Below are 22,701 nucleotides of genomic sequence, written 5' to 3'. Positions count from 1 at the left end.
ATCATTTTGTTTGTACTTTATGTTTGAAAAAAATAATTTGATTTCTATTATTACGGGGTTTCAGCATGGAATGTGAAAATGAGTGAATGAGTGAGTGACTTAGGTTTAACACTGATGTGAACAGTGTGGCAGTTATGTCCTGATGTTTCAGCTTGATGCTGGAGGAACGCCCGAAGTGATACAATTCTTAGACACTTACCATTTTCTTGCAACCCATGAGCATGCATATAGTTCTGACAAACCTTGAAACAGACATTAAACTGTTGGCTTTCCAACCCTGCCATCTTGACACTAATGGTGGGAAGTCCACAATGTTGCTTCAGGGCATATCAAAGTTCACACAGATCTATTCCATGTGGCCATTGTGACTGAGGTTGTACTCTATTAAAATCATTTTTATTAAGACTAATGCATGGCATAAATTCACTTTTGGATTGACACCAATGGTGGATGCTCCCTGGGGCCTCGTCCAGTAGGACTGAGGATGTACCCCATGATGGTCCTTGTTTTCAAGACGAATGCATGGAACACTATTTTATCAGGACTGTAAGGTTGGTTGTTGCACCACCTGAAACCCTTCACCAGTCAACAAGGCCTTGAAAGTATCTTGCACATATTTAGAGCCCACTGGCAGATCAAAGCCCCAGTGTCGATACACCATGAGAAGATGTTTCAATTTTCGTGTAACTTGATTTTCTAAAAAAACACATATTCAAAATCAACTTCAACAAATTACGATCTCATCGTAGGAAATAATATGCCACATGAAATAACATTCGTCTTCATTAGTCCAGGTGTTTCAGAGCAAAAAATGTGTTTTGAGAAAATCTCAGGTCACTTGCCAAATACAGTCAAAGATCAAAGGAAGGTTATAAAAAACAGACAACAGAAACATGACAAGGACATCCATTATCATTAAGACTATCTTCAACCTTGAACATATAGACACCTTTTGTAATCAGCTAACCTTGACTTTAATTTGTCTATAAAAAGATCATGTGAAGTTATCATCAAACAAGGATCACAACACACCCGTCCCACATCAACAATGGACGCAACGGTAATTGTTCTGATATTGCAAGCTTTAACAACAAAAACATGTGGACGTTCAGCAAGAACCAAGAAGATTGAGACTCGCTACGACCCCACATGGGAGTCCCTAGATTCCAGGCCATTACCGACATGAAAATAACATAACCGTAACCGGAATAACTTCAGCTTTATTTTGATATATTACACATGGAAATTGGACAATTTTAAAGACATTTTTTGACCTTTTTGTTGCAGTACAAAAATGACGCTGACGTTGAATGCAAAATTGCAATTTTGAGGGTACCTCTACAAATATGATGAAAACAGGATGTGCATCCCAATATTTTCAATGTTAACATATGATTTCATGTTCAGGACACGCTAAGGCTTCAGAAAAAGTAAGTTTTGTTGGGAGGTGGGGGGTGCACGGTGGACCTAAGTAGCCCATGGCCTACTGCAGTTTATCCAGATTCCTGGGTTAATGATGACTCTATCACGGAAAGACAAGGGCGACACCATGTTTGTTTGTAAACACTGAAAGAAGTCCCTACTTGACCTTTGATATTTGCATCTGTATTCCACATATGAACCCAATTGATATCATTTTTATCCGTTGGCTTTATCCTGATGAGAAACCTACCTATTATATGATAAACTTTTTTATGCGGAACTTAAAAAACAAACTGACAACATTTTCTAGTAGCAACAGTTTTTAAACATAGAGTCACTGATGCATCTTTGTTTTGATCAGTCCTGAATCCATCTTTGACAGTGTTGCAAGATATACATCAGGTAAGTGCATAGGCATCACACAAATTGATGCTAAATTAGAATGCAAATGAATAGTGTATGTCGACAGAAGTTGTTTAGATGTTTCGGTACTGAAATGTTTGATTTCTTGATACATATACATGCATATGTTTTAATAAGTGCCACATAATTTCTGCACAATTTACCATAGTATTTAATCAATCAGTATTGACCAATCATTACCAGTTGGTTTTATTAACATGGCCTGGAACAAATTTTACGAATCCCATATGGGATTCAACCCAAGAAAGTATGAGAATCTGTACTTTACTAAGAAAGTTTTATCCCATATGTAACATTTGTTACATTTGATCACTTTTGAAATGGCATTGTGTTCAAATTTTACCTAGTCTAAAATTACCCTCTAAATGAATGGTTTATATTTCCATTGACTACAAATTTGTAATATGTCACCTGGAAGAATCTCTACTCAGTAGACATCATGCTTTCTTAGCGTGTCTGCTCTGTCTTAAATTTTCTTGGGGTCACTTCATCATAAAATTAGGGTTCCAAAACAAAAATGAATGGGTCCAACTTATAGCACTGTAACATAACAACACAGTGGTTGTGAAAAATCAGAATTATTTTCGCAACTGCAAAATATCAACAAACAGGCAAAGTGAGAGAAAGGTTCACATCAGGACGCATCATACTCTCAAGGCACAAACAATTTCTTAAAAAGAAATTTGATATTAATGAATATTTTAACACAAAATTATCCATGTTAATGTCTAACTTCGTAAATGAAAAGGCAGTACACGGCCGGGTCATCAGCCATTGGAAAGGGGTCATTGGGACAGACATTTGTCATAGCCTAGCATATCTAGATCTACCAATGATTTGAAGTTTATGGATTCAGTCAAGTTCAATGGCTGTTCTGATGCTACTGTACTGAGTAGTGAGTACGTGTCGTAACTGTGACAATTACATCAATGAGTCATGACATAATTGGCATATCAAACATCTTTTTAGTAAGAGTGTATTCAGGTTCCAGGATTTCCTTGATCAATCTAGTCAACATGTTTCAGGTGCTATAAATGTTTAAACATGTCAGTTACACTGATAACTGTTCTGGCAAAATGTGTTTTGCAATTCTTAATTTAACTCACCAAAGAATGAATTATTAACAGCTGAAGTCTGTTGTAGACAAACTAAATCTTCAGAGTCCGCTAAATACAAACAATGCTTACATTCAAGTGTTCACATTTATTTTTTATCATATACAGTATCGCGGTATCGATAAATCTCGTAATCGACACACCCTGTTGACTGTTTACGTATGCAAGTCTAAGCACGATATATTTCATCACATGATCGAATACAGGACCCGTTGCGGTATGTCACGGCTACATGCAAGTATACACATGTTAATTTTTTTATGAATTACTCCTACCTCCATTTGAAATTGATTAGAAAGGAACCCATTTGTTCAGACGAGGTCCCTTGTCCCAGCCTCGGTCGTATGCATACTGATTATGCAAATTACAAAACAGAAAGTGATGTAAACCACATAATCCACAAAGCCTTACTGCGGTAAGATTCGCTAATGACAGGTACTTTGTTCACCTAACTCTGTAAAGAAAATCAGCATCAATCAATCCTAATTTATGTCTCATAAAAGTTGAACAAAGAACAACAAACATTTTGCCTATCACATATTTAATAAGTTTGCAAGTGTGCCCCATTACGATCCATTATAAATTAACTACCGCAATAATATAGTGCACCACCGTCACTTGATCTCGCGGGTCACTGTTACCACGTTCTGAAGTATATACCCTTGATGTGCCTGGCTATTTTTAGTCTGACACGCGGTTGTTATGTTTTCAACCAATCACCAAGCTAAAAGAATTACGAATGCATCCGAGCGGCTTAATATGCGGCACATGATTGGCTGAAGTAAACCTATGGACTATAGCAAACATTAATACATGCAAAAGTACATTCATCATCATCTAGCCTATCTTTAACCTTGAACATTTAGACACCAAATGTCATCAGCTGTCATTCAACAAGATTGTGGTAGGTTATCATCAACATTGAAGCAGGATCACAACACACCTGTCCTCTATCCACAATGGACACAAGGATCATTGTCCTGATATTCCTAGCATTAACACTAGCATGTGGACGTTCAGGAAGAACCAAGAAGACTGAGACTCGCTACGACCCCACATGGGAGTCCCTAGATTCCAGGCCATTACCGACATGGTATGATGAAGCTAAAGTGGGAATCTTTGTGTCCTGGGGACTGTTTTCAGTACCAAGTTTTGGAAACGAGTGGTTTTGGGAATACTGGCAAGGGCAAAAAAATCCAAAGTATGTGCAGTACATGCAGGACAACTATAAACCAGACTTCACCTATGCTGACTTCGCTCGTGACTTCACGACAGAGTTTTATGATGCCGAAGCTTGGGCTGAATTGTTTGCTGCTTCTGGGGCTAAGTATGATATTATGATATTCTGACAATCCTGGTATCAGGATAATTGAGTCAATGAACAGAAAAGGATATATTTGCATGACAAATAATTTGACTAAATCATTAAATAAAATGTTAGACAATGTACACTATATGTGATCAAAGGCTTCCAATACACACAAGACAGTCAAGAAAAATGTTTCACCTTAAGTATAGTGTTCATGTAGCATTCCTAGAACTAATCATTTCAAGTTGTCCAATGATTCTAAATGAAAACATGCCTGGTAGTAATGGCTGCTGCAGCACTGTCTTTCATAGTTTAACCTTCAACTCTTTTTGTTATTCAAACAAGAATCCCATGTCACCTCAGTTTATGTTGTTTTCAGATACATTGTGTTTATAACAAAACATCATGGAGGGTTTTGCAACTGGCCGACTAATGTCAGTTTTAACTGGAACTCAATGCAGGTTGGCCCCAAGAGAGATCTTGTTGGTAATACATACATTAATACTCATTTTAACATATAAACAATATTTCAGACTGTAAACAAATAATTAATTCTAGTTCCTAACATTTTCCCAACCTATTTATGTTTTTAGATCTAATTCACCAAAACAACATTTCTCAACTGTGGAATAAAAAGTAAAGGAAGCCTTGAACTCCAAGCAGCATGATTTTGTCAATTCATTTCTTTTTTATTTCAACCTAAAAAATGTATTTGGAAATTAAATTTTTATTTCAAAAATTTTGTGAATGGATAATCAGTAAGCCAAGTATTAAATATGAGGCCTAATGTTATCAATAGGTGAGATAACTCAAGCACTGAAATCAAAGACGGATCTTCACCTTGGCCTGTACCATTCCTTGTTTGAGTGGTTCAACCCTCTCTATCTACAGGACAAGGCCAACAACTACACCACCACCAGGTTTGCTGAGGTCAGCTTAACTAAACATGTCATTTAAGGATTGTCAGTGGGGAAATGTAGGTTATAGTGGGTTAGTGAATTGGCAGCCGAGATGAGATGAGTGGTTTCAGTTGGTGATTTGGCTGGTGATTTGGGTTGCTGAGTAGATTGGTCAGAGATGAGTTCATAGGTTAGTTGAGTTCATCACTGATGGGTGGGGTAGAATTTGTGAAGTCCATTTCTGTTGTCCCTGCCATGATATTGCCAGTGTTGCAAAGCCATCCTCACTCTTTCGGGAAAGGGAAAGCTTACCTCCCTAAAAGACTTTAGTACATACTAGAAATCCTGCTGCAACAGCTGATACGGATACGCCACACTGACATTTTGAGCATTCTGATCCTTCCAAGAAACAGACCAAAGTCTACAAGTCTTAGTCACTTCATTTTTTACTTGGTTTATTATTTGAATTCATTGTTTCTGTCATGCAGAGCTCATCTGGAACTGTACCACAGCATTAAACCTATTGTCATTATAGGGTGTACCATTAAAATCAATTTTAGGAAAAGGCTATTCCTGAGCTGTACGAGCTTGTGAACAACTACAAACCCGACATTGTGTGGTCTGATGGAGACTGGGAGGCCCCAGACACCTACTGGGGGTCCAAGGAGTTTCTGGCCTGGCTCTACAATGACAGGTACCCAGTGGTTGTCCTGGAAATACTTGTCACCCTCTTCCCTTGTGATATTGTGTAAATGTACCGAAAAAAACACAGGGTTCCTAGACAACCACTTCATTCAGAACCTGGCCCAAACATCAAAATAAGCTTTCACATCTATTCTACAAGTGTACGTTCTTCCATTCTTTTCAAGGAGGTCTAAATAAGAAGACCAGCACTTAATGGTCACACTGACCACCACCTAGACAAATAAGTTCTCCCAAATAATTTATCAGGGATGTGAGCAGGTTTTCCTGAAAAAAAGATGTAAAGTCTAGGGGGGTCTGAAATATTTTCAACATTTGATTGCATTTTAAGCAATTTTGTGCAGTTTGGACAACATTCACACCAAGAAATGTAATAAGTCAATGGCAAAAGTCAATAAGTCAAATAAACAAAGATGGCAGATGCAGTAAAATTTCGAGGTTAAATCAGTACTTTTAAAAATTCAGGCATAGCTTCCGCACACCTGGCTACCCGCCAGGTCTGGGAGCAATACTGCCACAAACTTCACCCCCCATCCCCCAGACACAAGGACAACTGTCACAAGTGTGCAATGTCTGACCCTTTCCCCATGTTGCAGCATATTGAGAAAAACTTACCTTGTACTTACTTACATTTTGTTGAAAAAACAAACAAACTCAATTGCAAACATAAAACATTAATACAACATATATTCCCTTGTTATGGGTTTTCTGATGCTGAAGAAAAATTCATAGTTTTCTGGCTAATCATATGAACAACTGTAAAACATCTCATTCACGTATAGGCTAAAAGACAATTTTATCTTAAAAACAAGATATCATGTGTGTATTTACAATTTCTGTGTGATGCCACACCGCACGTTATAGTGCAAGTATACGTGATAGAAAACATAAGATGTCCGAAAACCAATGATGCTGAAAGCTCTGATCGAAAACAGAACAATCTGCGCGACGGTTGTCCAGTTTTCGATAACATTTTTTGGAGTGTTTTTTTTTAAATCTGATTATATTTTTACCAGGAAGATGATTTTTCCCCCCGAAGAGTACTTTTTTAGAAAATGCGATTTACCGCAGAGATTTCACATCCCTGATTTATTCAGGCATTTGTCTTGTGGGCCAGTGTATGTGTGGAGCCCTGTCTTACATAAGCTCCTAGGTAACCAATTCTAACAGCAAAGAAATTAGATGGAAAGAGAAATTATGAAGGTTTCCTACAAAATTGCCCCCAATAATCCAATCAGTTTGTTCTACCTCACTATATTTCCCAGCTTTGCACATTTTAATAAAAAAATATGTTCATAATCTTGGCATTATAAGGTTTCTAGCTTTGGCAGCGATATTTACGAGGGGTGTTCATTAAAGATTTCCCCTAAACCACTTAGGGTTATCATATTTGGTAGAAATTTCACATGTGTAATGATACATGTATCTATGGGTTATGTCTGAATTTGCAGCACCGAACTATTAATCTTACCACTTTTACAGGTGTTATGATCGAGTAGGGTGTGACAATGGAGCCAGTAGAATACCGAGCAGTGATTTGGTTTTTATATTTGAAAGGTCGCACACCAAAAGAAACTTTCGATGAAATGAGAGCAACTTATGGGGAAGATGCCCCATCATATGACGTTGTTAAACACTGGCATCGCCAGTTCAAGTGTGGTTGGACATCTGTGGAAACAGCTGCCATTCCTGGTCTCCCCCATTCAGCCATTAATGAGGACACTATCCATTAAGTGGAGACCGCCATTTTGGCAGACCTACGTATAACTATTCACCAGTTAGCACAAGATGTCAAGATCAGTGTAGGGTCTGTGGAAAAAATCATCAATGACAATTTGAACATGCATAAGGTGTCTGCACGATGGGTTCCCAGGTTGCTCACTCCTTTCCAAAAGCAGGAACGAGTCAATTGCTCAAAGGATCTTTTGGACATGTGCCAAAAAAAACAGGCAAACTTTTTTGACAGACTCATCAGACAGGATGAAACATGGGTCCATCACTATGATCCTGAGATTAAAGTTCAGTTGATGCAATGGAAGCATGTGGAGTCACCACCCCCAAAGAAGGCACGCGTCCAACCCTCTGCAGGCAAGGTCATGCTCAAGGTGTTTTGGGACCAGCACGGAGTAGTGATGATGGATTTCTTGGCAAAGGGTACCACAATTACAGGAGCTTATTATGCTTCACTGCTGCGGATTTGCAGGACGGTATCAAGCTTAAGAGGCGTGGCATGTTGACCAAGGGTGTCCGTCTCCTGCAAGACAATGCTCCAGTACACAACTCTCATGTTGCCCAGACAGAAGCGCGGTCCTGTGGCTATGAAATCCTTCCACATCCTCCTTACTCTCCTGACCCTGCACCATCTGATTCCACCTCTTTCCAACCATGAAGTCATTTTTTAAGGGAAAATGTTTCACAGCTGATGAAACACTGATTTCTGAAGTCAAGTCCTGGTTTGAGATGCAAAATGAGGGCTTTTACAAGCGAGGTTTCCATAGTTGCATAAAACGATGGGAGAAGTGTGTAACTCTTGGTGGTTCTTATGTGGAGAAAGACTAATACCTATGCCAAGTTTCATTCCACTAGGTCCATCGGAAGTGGGTCAGGGAAAATCTTTAATGAACACCCCTCGTATATATTCATACGGTAGCTTAAGTCTTGGGACAAGAGACTGGGACAAGACAAGACAACCCATCACAGCAACATGCTCTAGCACATCAATCTCTTGAATCGTTTCTCTTTGCAGCCCAGTGAAGGATAAGGTTGTCACCAATGACCGATGGGGAAAAGGGGATGCCTGTCATCATGGGGGGTTCTTGACATGCTCAGACAGGTACAATCCAGGTAAAAATCTAAAATACTTAACAAGAAGAGTGAGTGAGTGAGTATGGTTTCACACTGCTTTTAGCAATGATCCAGCATATATCATGGTAGGGGGACACCCAGAATGGGCTTTCCACACTGTACCCATGTTGGGAATAGAACAGGCCTTCAGTGTGATGAGTGAACACTGTAACTACTGGACTACCCTCCATCCCTCTCATATGAAGAAATTATACAAACAAGTAGGGTGTCTTCCAAGACTGACCTGATTTGGAACTGACATTGATGATGTCTATTGAAAAGTCAAACAAAAAGAAGCTTACAATAGAGTGCCAAATGCAATTGTATGTAGACTGTGATTACTGAATTCCAGTTGATGAATAGATTCTGTAAATTCTGAAGTCAAAATATTTCATCAATTCACCTTTATTTCGGAATAATGTCTGTTCACTGATTTCCAAATGGTGTTGTGACCATGACTGCATGCATGAACACTTGAGATGAGACACTACAGCTGATTCTTCTTACATGCTACAGGAGTACTTCAGCCAAGAAAGTGGGAGAATGCAATGACAATTGACAGGGGATCGTGGGGATTCCGTCGCGAGGCTGTCTTGGATGATTATCTGACCATGGACAAGATTATAGCACTGCTGGTTGAGACTGTCAGGTTGTACACTAAAACTGTAGTGATACAAATATAAATGTAATGTGACATACGGAGTAAATGGTTGATATTATGAGCATTGTCCCACACTGTCAACGGTACAATTACAAAAAATGTGATGAGACCACTAGGTGTGCCTACTGAGCATCAATGGTGTGTCTGCTCAGAATGTAAGGTGTGCATCAAATGAGCCTTAACAGAACACATGGTTGATATTATAACCAATGTCCCACACTGTCAAAGGTACAATTGCACAAATTGTGCGGAAACTCCATATGTCACTGTTGGTTTGTTGCTTAACGCCACACTCAACAATAATCCAGGTATATGACGGAGGTCTGTAAATAATCAAGTCTGGAACAGACAATCCAGCGATTAACATCATGAGCATCGATCCACCCAATTAGGATCGATGACATGCATCAACCAAGTCAACGAGCCTGACCACCCGATACCGTTAGTCGCCTCTTATGACAAGCACATGTATCAGTGAGTGAGTTAAGAAAAGTATGTCAGTGACTAGAACACTGAATACCCCCCAAGGTGGTCGGGGTCGTAGATGATACCACTTTGGTGAAACCAACAAGGATGAGTTGGTGCTGCCAAACATAAGAAAATTATCAGGACTGGGACTTGAACCCAGTTTCTGGGTTTCTGCCATCACTAAGGGATGCAACTCTGCACAGCTTAATCAAAAGGGCCACTTGTGCCCCACATATGCATCATAACAATTAAAACATTTATACTCCTATTTTCATTTACAGCTGTGGAGGGAACCTGCTGATCAATGTGGGGCCAACCAAATATGGCACGATAAGTCCAATCTATGAAGAGAGACTGCGTCAGATGGGACAATGGCTGAAGGTGAATGGGGACGCCATCTACGCCTCCAAACCTTGGCTGGCCCAGAATGACACAGTCACACCAGGAGTTTGGTAGGTACTTAATGTATTCAACACCTTGGCTGGCACAGAATGACACAGTCACACCAGGAGTGTGGTAGGTACTTGATGTATTCGACATCTTGGCTGGCACAGAATGACACAGTCACACCAGGAGGTTGGTAGGTACTTTATGTATTCAACACCTTGGCTGGCCCAGAATGACAGTCACACCAGGAGTGTGGTAGGTACTTTATGTATTCAACACCTTGGCTGGCACAGAATGACACAGTCACACCAGGCATGTGGTAGGTACTTTCATGCAATGTTACTTGGGGTGATGTTTCTTTTGCGGTTAAGTATATATTCAACACCTTGGCTGGCACAGAATGACACAGTCACACCAGGAGTGTGGTACCGTATATCGCTGTGTATAAGGCGAGTTTTTCGTACCTACAATGAGGGGGCTAAGAAGGGGGGTCGTCTTATACATGGAGTCGAAGATCTCACATTTTTTTCCGCTGGCGATATCAACCGGCGTCCGATAGCCAGCCCAGCATTTGACAATAAAACTTCGCATTTCGTCCTAAATAACTGTTCCAATAACTATTTCCATACATAAAGATGATTTGTATCTCTTTTCCTTGAATAAAGTTTAATAATTTCTGCAAATAAAGTTGAAATGACCCTCGCCTTGATGCAGATTTTCAAACCACCTGACACGGTAAAACAATCAACATCCTTGAGTAGAGAGCCGGAAGTACCGGTAAGCATTTGCATATTGCACATGTGACCTAACATGTGATAACCGGTGAAGCTGAAATCAATTCCCACTGTTTTTACAGTTGTATTAACAAGTGTTGGAGACAGTGTGTACAAGTGATTGTGGAATAAACATGCTGAATGTGAAGCAAACATAAGCCTAGTTAGTTACAACATAGTTAATTGGCGATTAAATTACTCACCATTGTCTTTTATATGTTACTACTTCATAAATGAATTTTATTTTATGGGCACCAATTTGGTGTCGTACCGTGTAAACACAAAATGGCGACGTGTGCTGGAGTTACACACGCGACCTATCATTGTAGAAAAAACCAACGCAAGATAAACCTATTTTTATTGCATATATAAGGTTTGTGTGCGCACTTGTGATATGCTTCATTCCGGGTCGCCTTATACACGGAGTATAGGATTTTGGGTTGATTTTGAAGGCGTGTACAGGGGGGTCGTCTTATACGTGGGGTCGCCTTATACACAGCGATATACAGTAGGTACTTTATATATTCAACACCTTGGCTGGCACAGAATGACACAGTCACACCAGGAGTGTGGTAGATACTTGATGTATTTGATATCTTGCCTGGCACAGAATGACACAGTCACACCAGGAGGTTGGTAGATACTTTATGTATTCAACATCTTGGCTGGCCCAGAATGACACAGTCACACCAGGAGTGTGGTAGATACTTGATGTATTTGATATCTTGCCTGGCACAGAATGACACAGTCACACCAGGAGTGTGGTAGATACTTGATGTATTTGATATCTTGCCTGGCACAGAATGACAGTCACACCATGCTGGTGCCAATGCTGGTGCTGTGTTGCCCACTGAAGATGGACTTGAAATGTATTGGCTACTTGCCGGGCAGTTTGTCATCTGCTCTGCTTTTTTATCATCAAATTTCATTTTTTCGGACAAGTTAATGTTAAATTTTAGAAACTTTAAAAAAAATTACCCAATTATTTAAATGACAACTTTTCATGCAATGTTACTTGGGGTGATGTTTCTTTTGCGGTTAAGTATATATTCAACACCTTGGCTGGCACAGAATGATAGTCACACCAGGAGTGAGGTAGGTACTTTATGTATTCAACACCTTGCCTGGCACACCAGGTGTCGTAGGTACTTTATGTATTCAACACCTTGCCTGGCACAGAGTGACACAGTCACACCAGGTGTGTCGTAGGTACTTTATATATTCAACACTCGTCACGATATGGCTGAAATATTGCCGATGTGACGTAAAGCATTACCTCACTCACTCACTACATATTCAACACCTTGGCTGGCACAGAATGACACAGTCACACCAGGAGGTTGGTAGGTACTTTATGTATTCAACACCTTGCCTGTCACAGAGTGACACAGTCGCACCAGGTGTGTCGTAGGTACTTTATATATTCAACACCTTCACAAATGACTGATGAAGAGAAAACAGAAAATTTCATATTCAATCCTACATAAATCACCTTGGAGGGCCCAGATCCACAAAGTGAGTTAATCATTAAGACTATCACAATTCTATACTCCAACACAGACTTAGGACAGTCAAGCCTCTAAGATCACTTTGCCAAGGTATTTCTAAATGTTCAAATCACTATGCCCACAGAATCCGCAGAAAAAAACTGCATCTTAGTCTGATCCTAAGGCTGCCAATTTTCTTGTGCTTGTTTAAAGTATTTTTTTACAGTAAACACAATAGTGGAAAAAGAGCATGTAACTGCCTAGTAATTTAGTTTTAGTTCCATTGATGTTTGAACAAGGACTGTTCTCTACAACTCGTTTTCTGACAACAAATTTAACTTGTGTATCAACCTAACAAGTGACCCACCCAACCTACTCTCCTTTCTAGCCTGATTTTGATTTTCAGGTTTAAATCGCTTGCTTTGTCTCTCTTCAGGTACACACAGAGAGCTGGGATCGTGTACGCCATTGTGCTGAACTGGCCACAACCAGGTCAACTCCACCTTGGGTCAGCTTTGCCAACTAATGGAACACAAGTCAGCCTCCTTGGGTACACTGGAAGCTTCTCCTGGCAGCATGCTTCACCCAAAGGAATCAGTATCACAATCCCACCCATCCCTGTCAACCAGATGCCATGTCAGTGGGGATGGGTCTTCACACTGACATAAATGGTTGACAACCAAACAAGTCTATGGAAGAACTTATATGGTTGACTTGTGAGAATGGGATGGGCATTCACAATGACATAATTGGCTGACGATTAATGGGATGAACCTTCAGAATGGAATGGGTTTACATAGACATGTTATTTAAGTTACATTTCCTGTGTGACAAATGAAAGTTGTTCTGATTAAATTAATGCTACCTTGACTACATACATATAAACATTATGAGCACTATTTCTTGTTTGTTTGTTTTTTTGTTCAACATAAGACACATATTAAATCTTTAGAAACCTAAAATGATAATAGGACGAGTCTTTGCATGATTCGAATGGTTGATAATTGGATGGACCTTCACAATAAAATAATTGGTTGAAAATGTGATAATCCATCTCAATGACAGAAATGGTTTATAATGGGAAGGGCTTTCAAAATGACATACATAAATTGTTTTAAAATGGTATGAGCCTTCATAATGATATAAATAGTAGACAGTGGAATTGGCCTTCACAATGACATGAATGGTTGACAGTTGGATGGACCTTCACAATAACATCAATGATTGGCAATTGGATGGACCTTCACAATGACATCAATGATTGGCAATTGGATGGGCCTTCTTGATGTAACTGCATGATGGTCAATCCTGTACAGTTTTGTTCATTCTTGATCATGTTGATGAACGTGTATACTTTCGGGTGGCAGGCAGCGAACTTCAACTTCTTGGAATGCCATCCTTGTATGTTAGTTGTTCTAGGGCCGATGGTATCATGGTGGTTCCACATGAGTCTTTCACCGCCCTCTACCCACTGCTCAGTGACATAATCAGCAAAGTTTCTAACTCCAGATAGATACTAGGCACCAGCCTAGGGTCAACTTGAACTGTATCTATCATGGAGGCAAGGAAGACGTCGACTTTCAACTTGGCTTCATCGGGAAGATCAATGGTTATGGATGTTCCTGTAGGTAGTGATGAGATTGTTGGCAGTGTTGATGGTTGCAGGACATCCAGCCTCATAACACCTCCAGTGCACTGTCTCGTCTTCTTGTCTTGACTCTGAACTTGTGTCCACCATACACTAAACTCTGTCCACCTCACGAATTAAGGATGAACTTAACGTTAACCTGTGCATTTGCCATTTTGCAATAAATTCTCACTTACTTACTTACTTACTTTGGAGATTTAACGTGCGCTTTCCGACTGATGCGTATTTCGCACACGGGCCCGGCCAGGCCATTTAATGTGTTTCCGAAAGGGGCGAAGGTGGTCTGTGCAACCCAAGAGGGGGGTTTTAGGGGTTGCTTATATAGAATTTGGGAATTTTGAGATTTGGAATAGATGCCGATGGGATTGGGGAGGAGAACTAAGGGAGCTGGGTATGGTGGATGTTTGTTTGTTTATGTGATTTTGATTTGGTAGGTTATTGTGTTTTTAGATGCGTTTTATTAGTTCCGTTTTTATTAAGAATACGCCCAAGGCCTTGAAGTTTTCTAGTTTATTTTGTGGGTTTAGTATTTCTTCTAGAGTTAGAGCCTTGTTTAGATTGAGGGTGGTTTGTAATGCGGTTCGATGTGTTAGGTAGTGTGTGCAGTGGATGAGTGCGTGTTCTGGGGTTTCTGGTTGTTTGCAGTGTGGGCAGTTACCTGTAGTGTGTTTTTTAAATTTTTTTAGGTGGTTATTTAGGTTGGTGTGTCCTGTTTGGAGTTTAGTGATTACTCTGTCGATTTTTTTTGATGGATGGAGAATTTTTGGTTTGGTTAGTGGTTTGCTGAGCACTTTTTTGATTTGGCTATTTGAGTTTAGATATAGGTTATGCCATTTTTTTGTGATTTTTTGCTTGTGTACACTTTCTGATTTTGAGATGGGTAAGTTTAAGCTTATTTCTGGGATTTTGAGGGATAGTTTAGCTGCTTTATCGGCGTTTTCATTACCGTATATTCCTACGTGGGCGGGTATCCACAAGAAGGTTATTTGTTTGCCTGCCTTAGTTAGGTCGTTGGAGCTTTTAAGTATTTGATTTATTAATTTAGGTCGGTTTTTGGTATTTTTGTTTTGGAGGGCTTGCAGTCCACTTAGGGAGTTGGTAAGTATTAGGATTTTTTTGTGTTTTTTGGATTCTTGATTATGGAGGGCTGAGGCCATGCCCATTAGTTCTGCCGTGAATATTGATTGGTTGTTTGGGAGTCGGAAGGATTGTGTGGTTTTAGTTGGTTGTGTGGTATGGACTCCGAAACCTGTGTGTTTGGAGGTCGGATTTGAGGATCCGTCCGTGTAAATGTGACACCAATTTGGCCAATTTTCGTGTATGTATGCTAGTGTGGTAGTTTTAGCTATGTTTGGGTCGGTTTGTTTATTTATTTGGCTGGCTAGTGTTGTGTCTATTTTGGGTATTTTAAGTTTAGGGGTGAAGATATTTGATTGTTTGCAGTTTTGTTTAAGATTTTTAATTTGGTGTTCATTTAGGTAGTTTGTTATTCTTTGGGATATTGGGGTAAGTAAGGGATGTTTACGAGCTAGAGCTTGGTTTTTGGGGCTGATGTTTTGGTTTATTAAGTTTTGGATGAGAGGGTTTGATTGGGACGCGGCCCAGAAATTTAAGCTTAGCTGTTCCCTGCGTAGACTTAGTGGCATTTCTCCTGTTAAGGCCTGAAGTGAGGTGTAGGAGGTGCCATGTTGGGTGCGTGTAATGAGTTTGAGAGCCTGATATTGTATTGAGTCAAGTTTTTTAGATAGAGAGTTGTTTAGGGTGTTGTATATGGCGCAGCCGTAGTCTAGTTTTGATCTAATTAGTGATATGTAGAGAGAGAGGAGGGTATCTTTGGATGCTCCCCAGTTAGAGCCAGTTAGGCATCTTAGGGTGTTTAGGTCTTTACTGCATTTAGTTGTTAGGTTTTGGATGTGAGCATCCCAGGTGAGATGTTCATCGAAAATAAGTCCTAAGAATTTGGTTTGTTTTTGAAATTTGATTGTTTGATTGTTTAGCTGGAGGATTGAGGAGGCGGGTTTCATGTTTTTATGTTTGAATACTATTCCTGTTGTTTTTTCTGAGTTAAGGGAGAAGCCCCATTTGTCAGCCCATTTTTGTATTTTATTAAGAGATTTTTGGAGTAAATTTTGGACCATGTTCATGCTTTTAGTGCGGATCCAGATGGCTCCATCATCCGCGAATTTTGATGTGTTTACTTTAGGGGATAGGCCCTCGAATAGATCGTTTATCATTATATTGAAGAGGGTGGGGCTGAGGATACTGCCCTGTGGAGTACCATTTTCTAGGGGACATTGGTCCGATAGAGTTTGGTCTATACCCACGGTTATTTTACGATTGTTTAGGAAGTCCTGGATGTAGTTTATTATCTGACCTTTGAGTCCTATTTTTTTAAGTTTTTGTATTAGCCCATCGTGCCATACCATGTCGAAAGCTTTAGAGAAGTCTAAGAAGATGCCTGTGGTATATTGTTTATTTAGTTGTCCTGTCTTAATATCTTGTTCTAGTCGGGCGAGGTTATCTAGGGTTGAGCGGCCAGGAGTGAAACCGCTTTGATCTGGGTTTATGATGTTATTTTGGGTTAAGTAATGTTGTAATCTATTTTTAGCCATTGATTCCATTACTTTACATAAGTTTGAAGTTAGGGATATTGGTCTATATGAGTTAGCTTGATTAGCTGGTTTATTAGGTTTAGGGATTGGTATGACTAGGGCCTGTTTCCAGGGAGTAGGAACCTGTCCGTTTAGGTAGATGATATTGTATAGTTTGAGTAGTGCCTGGAGTAGTTTTAGGGGGATTAAATTAATAAATAAATTCTCAAATGGCACCTCCATATATATACAGTGCATATACCAGTTATTTTAAACTCACTCAATTTGTCTGTTTGGAAAAGTATAGTAATCAGTGATTTAAGTTCACATCAAATAATTTAGCCATATCTGTTAAGCTGAACACAGTTCACTTCATCAGTTAAGTTTGGCTCACAGTGGGTCACAGCTAGATCATCAAGAAGCTCAGATAATCAGAACAGGCTATAGCTGGCAAGTCACTGGACCGTACAAGCCTGCTGGCAAAGTGAGAGTAAACCATATATAAATGGTTGACAATTAATGAGATTTGCCTTAACAATCAATGGTTGACACTGGGATGGGTCTAAAAAGGCATGTAAGTTATTAAACTTACATTTTTGTATTACACATGAAAGTTGTTTTGACAATAAAATAAATGCTACCTTGACTGCATATATAGACACATAATGATCACTTTATCTGATCTGTTTGTTTGTTTAACATGATATACTTACTACACATGAAATGGATTTAAGTGCAGGGGCTACCTCCCTTCAGTGTACACGGTGTTAACTCAAGGATCAAGGGTGGGTGTGCCATATGACACTAAACATGCCTGATGCAAATCACATGATGAGTGTGATAAATATTACTACACATTGTTGACATGCATGTGCAGCAGAAATAAAACTTACTAGTCATGTGATGGGATGACATCTTGTAGGTTAACCCCAACAGCAAGGCATGGGCTGACATCACACCCTGCTAAACATGTCACCCTTAGATACCTTGTAGACATGACCAAGGAGGTTAACCCCATCAGCAAGGCATGGGCTGACATCACACCCTGCTACACCTGTCACCCTCAGATACATGAAAGACATGATCATGGAGGTTAACCCCATCAGCAAGGCATGGCTTGACACCACACCCTGCTACACCTGTCACCCTCAGATACGTAAAAGACATCACCAAGGAGGTTAACCCCATCAGCAACATATGGGCAGACATCACACCCTGCTACACATGTCACCCTCAGATACCTTGTAGACATGACCAAGGATGTCAACCCCATCAGCAAGTCGTGGGCTGACACCACACCCTGCTACACATGTCACCCTGGTAGACATCACCAAGGAGGTTAACCCCATCAGCAAAGCATGGGCTGACACCACACCCTGCTACACATGTCACCCTGGTAGACATGACCAAGGAGGTTAACCCCATCAGCAAAGCATGGGCTGACACCATACCCTGCTACACATGTCACCCTGGTAGACATCACCAAGGAGGCTAACCCCATCAGCAAGGCGTGGGCTGACATCACACCCTGCTACACATGTCACCCTGGTAGACATCACCAAGGAGGTTAACCCCATCAGCAACAAATTAGCAGACACCACACCCTGCTACACATGTCACCCTGGTAGACATCACCAAGGAGGTTAACCCCATCAGCAAGGCATGGGCTGACACCACACCCTGCTACACATGTCACCCTGGTAGACATGACCAAGGAGGTTAACCCCATCAGCAAGGCATGGGCTGACACCACACCCTGCTACACATGTCACCCTGGTAGACATCACCAAGGAGGTTAACCCCATCAGCAGGTTGTGGGCTGACACCACACCCTGCTACACATGTCACCCTGGTAGACATCACCAAGGAGGTTAACCCCATCAGAAAGTCATGGGCTGACACCACACCCTGCTACACATGTCACCCTGGTAGACATGACCAAGGAGGTTAACCCCATCAGCAAGGTGTGAAGAAATGATGCTATTAATCATATTGGAGACATTGGATAAAATCCCACTGGTTATGTTTTGCTTGTCTACATTGAGAATGACACACAATTTATGGATAACATCTTCTGTTTTATACTGTAAGAGTGACGTTTCAGAATAGATCCTTATACTGTGTCAAACAAGATTGACCTGAACCTCTACAAGAAAGAATTCAAGTACAGAAATGTCGGTGCTGGCTGTTAGCCTTTTAATGAAAATTGTTAATAAATGATAACAGAATAGAGGAGTCATAGGCTCTGTAAATCACAAGTTCAGTCGAGGAAAGGGATATAGTAAAAATCAAATATTTGAAACAACATGCTGCCTTCATTGAACATCGCAAACTATTTAATGATTAGGTAGCTTGCAGAATAACTTGAAACCTGTGTTTCAAATCAGCGATAAATTAGAAGTATAGAAAAAATGCTTTATTAAACCTGATTGAACATAACATTGAATGACTTCCCAAGGAATGTTCCTTTATAATCTACAAAGATCAAGGTATTAGCTTATAAACCTATTCATTGGGATCGCTATTAAGTAAGAGACTTCTTTCTATAGGCATTAAAACCTATTGTGAGGTAAATTTTACTTTACAGTGGGGTTAAATCTCATAAACAGGGATGTTGTAATATCCCTGGGATTTTATATTATAATATCCCAGGGATTTAATATAATTTCCTGGGTATTTTATTAATATAACTTCCATTCAGATTGTAACATGTAATGAATGTAAAATCAAATGACAAATGTTTTCTTTATATTCCCGAGGATCGAACTCGCAACCTTCATATCTGTAGACCAGTGAGTGTACCACGAGGCTATAGAGGTGTTAATAAGCCTCACTAGTTTTTAGAATGTCCTTTTCAAGATCCGTACGCCATCAACAGATATTTTACGCGCGTTTCCTAAGGTTCATGGAAAGTATGTTCGAAACATAAAAATGTTGATAAATCTTGTTTTGAGTTTGTTTTTTTGGGTTTATAAGTATGGAAAAACACTTTCACTCGGTATTCATAGACAGACCATGCCCTGGGGAGAGGGAATAACCCTTTAACAATTAAGGAGGCGAGAACAACTCCAACAGAGTGAAACAAACCGGAACAAAAACGTCAGGGAGAACGCTGCTGTTTCAAAGGAAATGGTCAGTAACTGAAGATTCAAACATTAGTTCCCTGAGAATGTGAAGACACAGTTGGAAAATTAGATTTAGAAATGAAACCCAAAGACATGAAATTTGAGGGAAAAAACAGATGAGTGGGCCTGCAAATTGGCTGTTTCATTCCTTTTCAGCCTTTGGCTTCAAAGGGTAGTTTGGACAATTAATATGCATGAATTTCAATAAAAAGTCTTGAGCATGACGATAGACGTGAGCAGAAAGGGACTTCCTCAGCTATAATAATGGGATTTAATTGTTTACATTCATTGGGAAATGAATGCAATAATATATGAACAATGCAGCTACTCAGAATGCAGGAATTACTATGAACACAATGAAACTTTAATTATAATATTATAACTAAAACAATAATTGAAAATAGATTTGTAACAAAAAGATGCAGTTGTCAGGATATATAATCGTTCATGTCACTAAATTGTGTGTCATGGGCAGATATCTCGAGCTACAGAACAAGGTCAACCACTACACCACATCATGCACAGATGTAATAAATCATCATCATGACCTTTAACCAAGATTTCAAGAACATGTCCAGATATGAGTACAACAAGAGTTTGCCACTAACATAGTAAATCCTCCACCCCTGTTGCAGAATTTATGACATTATTAAATCTAAACAAACCCTAACCTTTTTTAACCCAGGTAGAACTTGTCATGGAAATTGTAAAAAAAAGAAGAGTTTGGAACCTAAGTCCATCTTGTCGCCATGGAAACGTAAAAAAAGTGAGTTAATCAGTAAGACCATTACAAATGCCATACTGTGACACAGACTAAGAACAGTCAAGCCACAAAGATGACTAAGCCAAGGTGTTTCTAAATTCAGCATGCCATATTGCCCACAGAATCCACAGTAAAAACTGTATCTTGATTCCTTGATAATCCTGTTTTGATACTGCATTTGCCATATCAAGCACCCCCTGACCAGCTTCCTGACCAATCTGTAATCTTCATATCTGCACCCAGTAATAGTGAGTGAGTGAGTGAGTGAGTCATAATGTTTTTACGCCGCTCTTAGCAATAGTCCAGCATTATCAAGGCGGGGGACACCAGAAATGGGCTTCACACGTTGTACCTATGCCAGGAATCGAACCCGGGTCTTCAGCGTGACGAGTGAACGCTTTTACCACTAGGCTACCCCACCGCCCCTTCATAAGCGTATTGCATTACAATCTGTTTTTTTGGTGAATACTACTGATCTTTTCACAGTAAACAGTGGATAAAGGGCATATTACTGCCTGGCAACTATTATCAATTTGTTTAGTTCGATGGATGTTTCAACTACATCTTTTCTCTACCGCGAACAACTAAATGCATGGAGTGTTTATAATGGCAACTATGAAGAGTCTTGATTCCTTGACAATCCTGTTTTGATACAGTAATGTACTAGCTGTATCCAAAGGGCAACTGGTGTGCAGCAAAGAAAATGGCCAAGATGCCTTTAGTTATCTCACAAGTATTTGTCTGCTGTAAACTAGTAAACTCTGAGCATCACCTATGTAAACGTAAGTAATTCTTATCATATAATAACAATGTAGGTGATACATGTAAGTGCACATAATTCATATTTGCAAATTTTGTCATGGTTAAAATCTCCCTGAACAGAATCCTCTTTCAACTTTATTGTGAAAGTAATTATGCTTGATTTTACAGGTTTAAATTCCTTGCTTTGTCAACTTGTTGGTTGGTTGGTTTGTTGTTTAACACCGCACTCAGCATTATTCCAGCTATATGACTGCTGTCAGTAAATAACCAAGTCTGGACCAGACAATCCAGTGATTCATATCATGAGCATCGATCAATGCATTGGGATACGATGACCATCATCGAGCCTGACCACCCGATCCTGTTAGTCGCCTTTTACGACAAGCATAGTCACCTTTTACGGCAAGCATGGGTTGCTGAAGGTTGCTATTCTACCCCGGAATCTTCACGGGTCTGTCAACTTGCTACTTTGGTCTAAGATTGAGATAGCCCACAGATTGAGATTTTTAATGGTCAACTTAATGTGTCATTTTGCCCACAGGAAAACTGCTTCTTATTTCCTTAACCATCCCGTTTTGATACTGAAATCTACTAGCTTTCTCCAAAGGGCTGCCTGTGTGTAATTCAGTGTAGGATAGAAAATGTCCAAGATGTCCTCAGTTATCTTACAAATATTTGGCTGCTGTTAACTACCTAGCACTGTCCATCACCTATGTAAATGTAAGTAATTCTCATCATAAAAATACAATGAAGGTTATGCAAGAGCAGATAATTCCTATTTGAAAATGTTGTCATGGTTTTTAACTCTCCCTGACTTTATGGGATGACCACCACAAAGCATGAATGGTTGACAATTTATGGAATGGAATTAACCATGAAATGGTTGTCAATGGGATGAGTCCAAAAAGACGTTTGTGTTATTTAGCTAACATTTTGTCTGTTAATGATAAAAGTTCTTCTGTAAATGGTTGGTCACTTACACATGTCACCCTTTGAGACCTTGCATCGACTTCTGTGATATTTTTGAAACATTTTTTTTAGAAAGAGTGTATTCAGGATCCAGCATTTCCTTGATCAATCTAGTCAACATGTTTCAGGTACTACAAATGTTTAAACATGTCAGTTACACTGATAACTGTTCTGGCAAAATGTGTTTTGCAATTCTTAATATAACTCACCAAAGAATGAATTATTAACAGCTGGATAAGTCTGTTGTAGAATAACTAAATATTCAGAGTCTGCCATATAAAAACAATGCTTACATTCAAGTGTTCGCATTTGTTCATTATCATATACAGTATCGTGGTATCGATAAATCTCGT

General features: G+C 39.7%; 1 protein-coding gene across 1 annotated transcript; it reads left to right on the top strand.

Annotated features, from left to right (window-relative positions):
• The first annotated feature begins 3,915 nt into the window (after positions 1–3,915).
• LOC139473582 (alpha-L-fucosidase-like) lies at positions 3,916–10,299 on the top strand. The gene is made up of 7 exons (XM_071256238.1): positions 3,916–4,287; positions 4,649–4,755; positions 5,069–5,199; positions 5,729–5,862; positions 8,617–8,714; positions 9,231–9,363; positions 10,125–10,299. Exons 1-7 carry the CDS (start codon positions 3,920–3,922, stop codon positions 10,297–10,299), a joined length of 1,146 nt encoding a protein of 381 aa, XP_071112339.1. The 5' UTR covers positions 3,916–3,919.
• The last annotated feature ends 12,402 nt before the right edge of the window (positions 10,300–22,701 follow it).

The sequence above is a fragment of the Haliotis cracherodii genome, unplaced genomic scaffold (assembly GCF_022045235.1).
Source record: "Haliotis cracherodii isolate W230 unplaced genomic scaffold, xgHalCrac1.p SCAF_3, whole genome shotgun sequence".
Taxonomy (NCBI): Eukaryota; Metazoa; Mollusca; class Gastropoda; order Lepetellida; family Haliotidae; genus Haliotis; species Haliotis cracherodii.
The sequence above is the reverse complement of the archived record's forward strand: the minus strand, read 5'-3'. Positions and strand labels throughout refer to the sequence as shown.

Bases quoted from the DNA above. Each gene is read 5' to 3' on its own strand.
- LOC139473582 (XM_071256238.1), top strand. From the start codon at position 3,920: ATGGACACAAGGATCATTGTCCTGATATTCCTAGCATTAACACTAGCA. The intron at 4,288-4,648 runs GTATGATATTAT...TGTTGTTTTCAG, and splicing joins TTTGCTGCTTCTGGGGCTAA to ATACATTGTGTTTATAACAA. The intron at 4,756-5,068 runs GTAATACATACA...TGTTATCAATAG, and splicing joins CCCCAAGAGAGATCTTGTTG to GTGAGATAACTCAAGCACTG.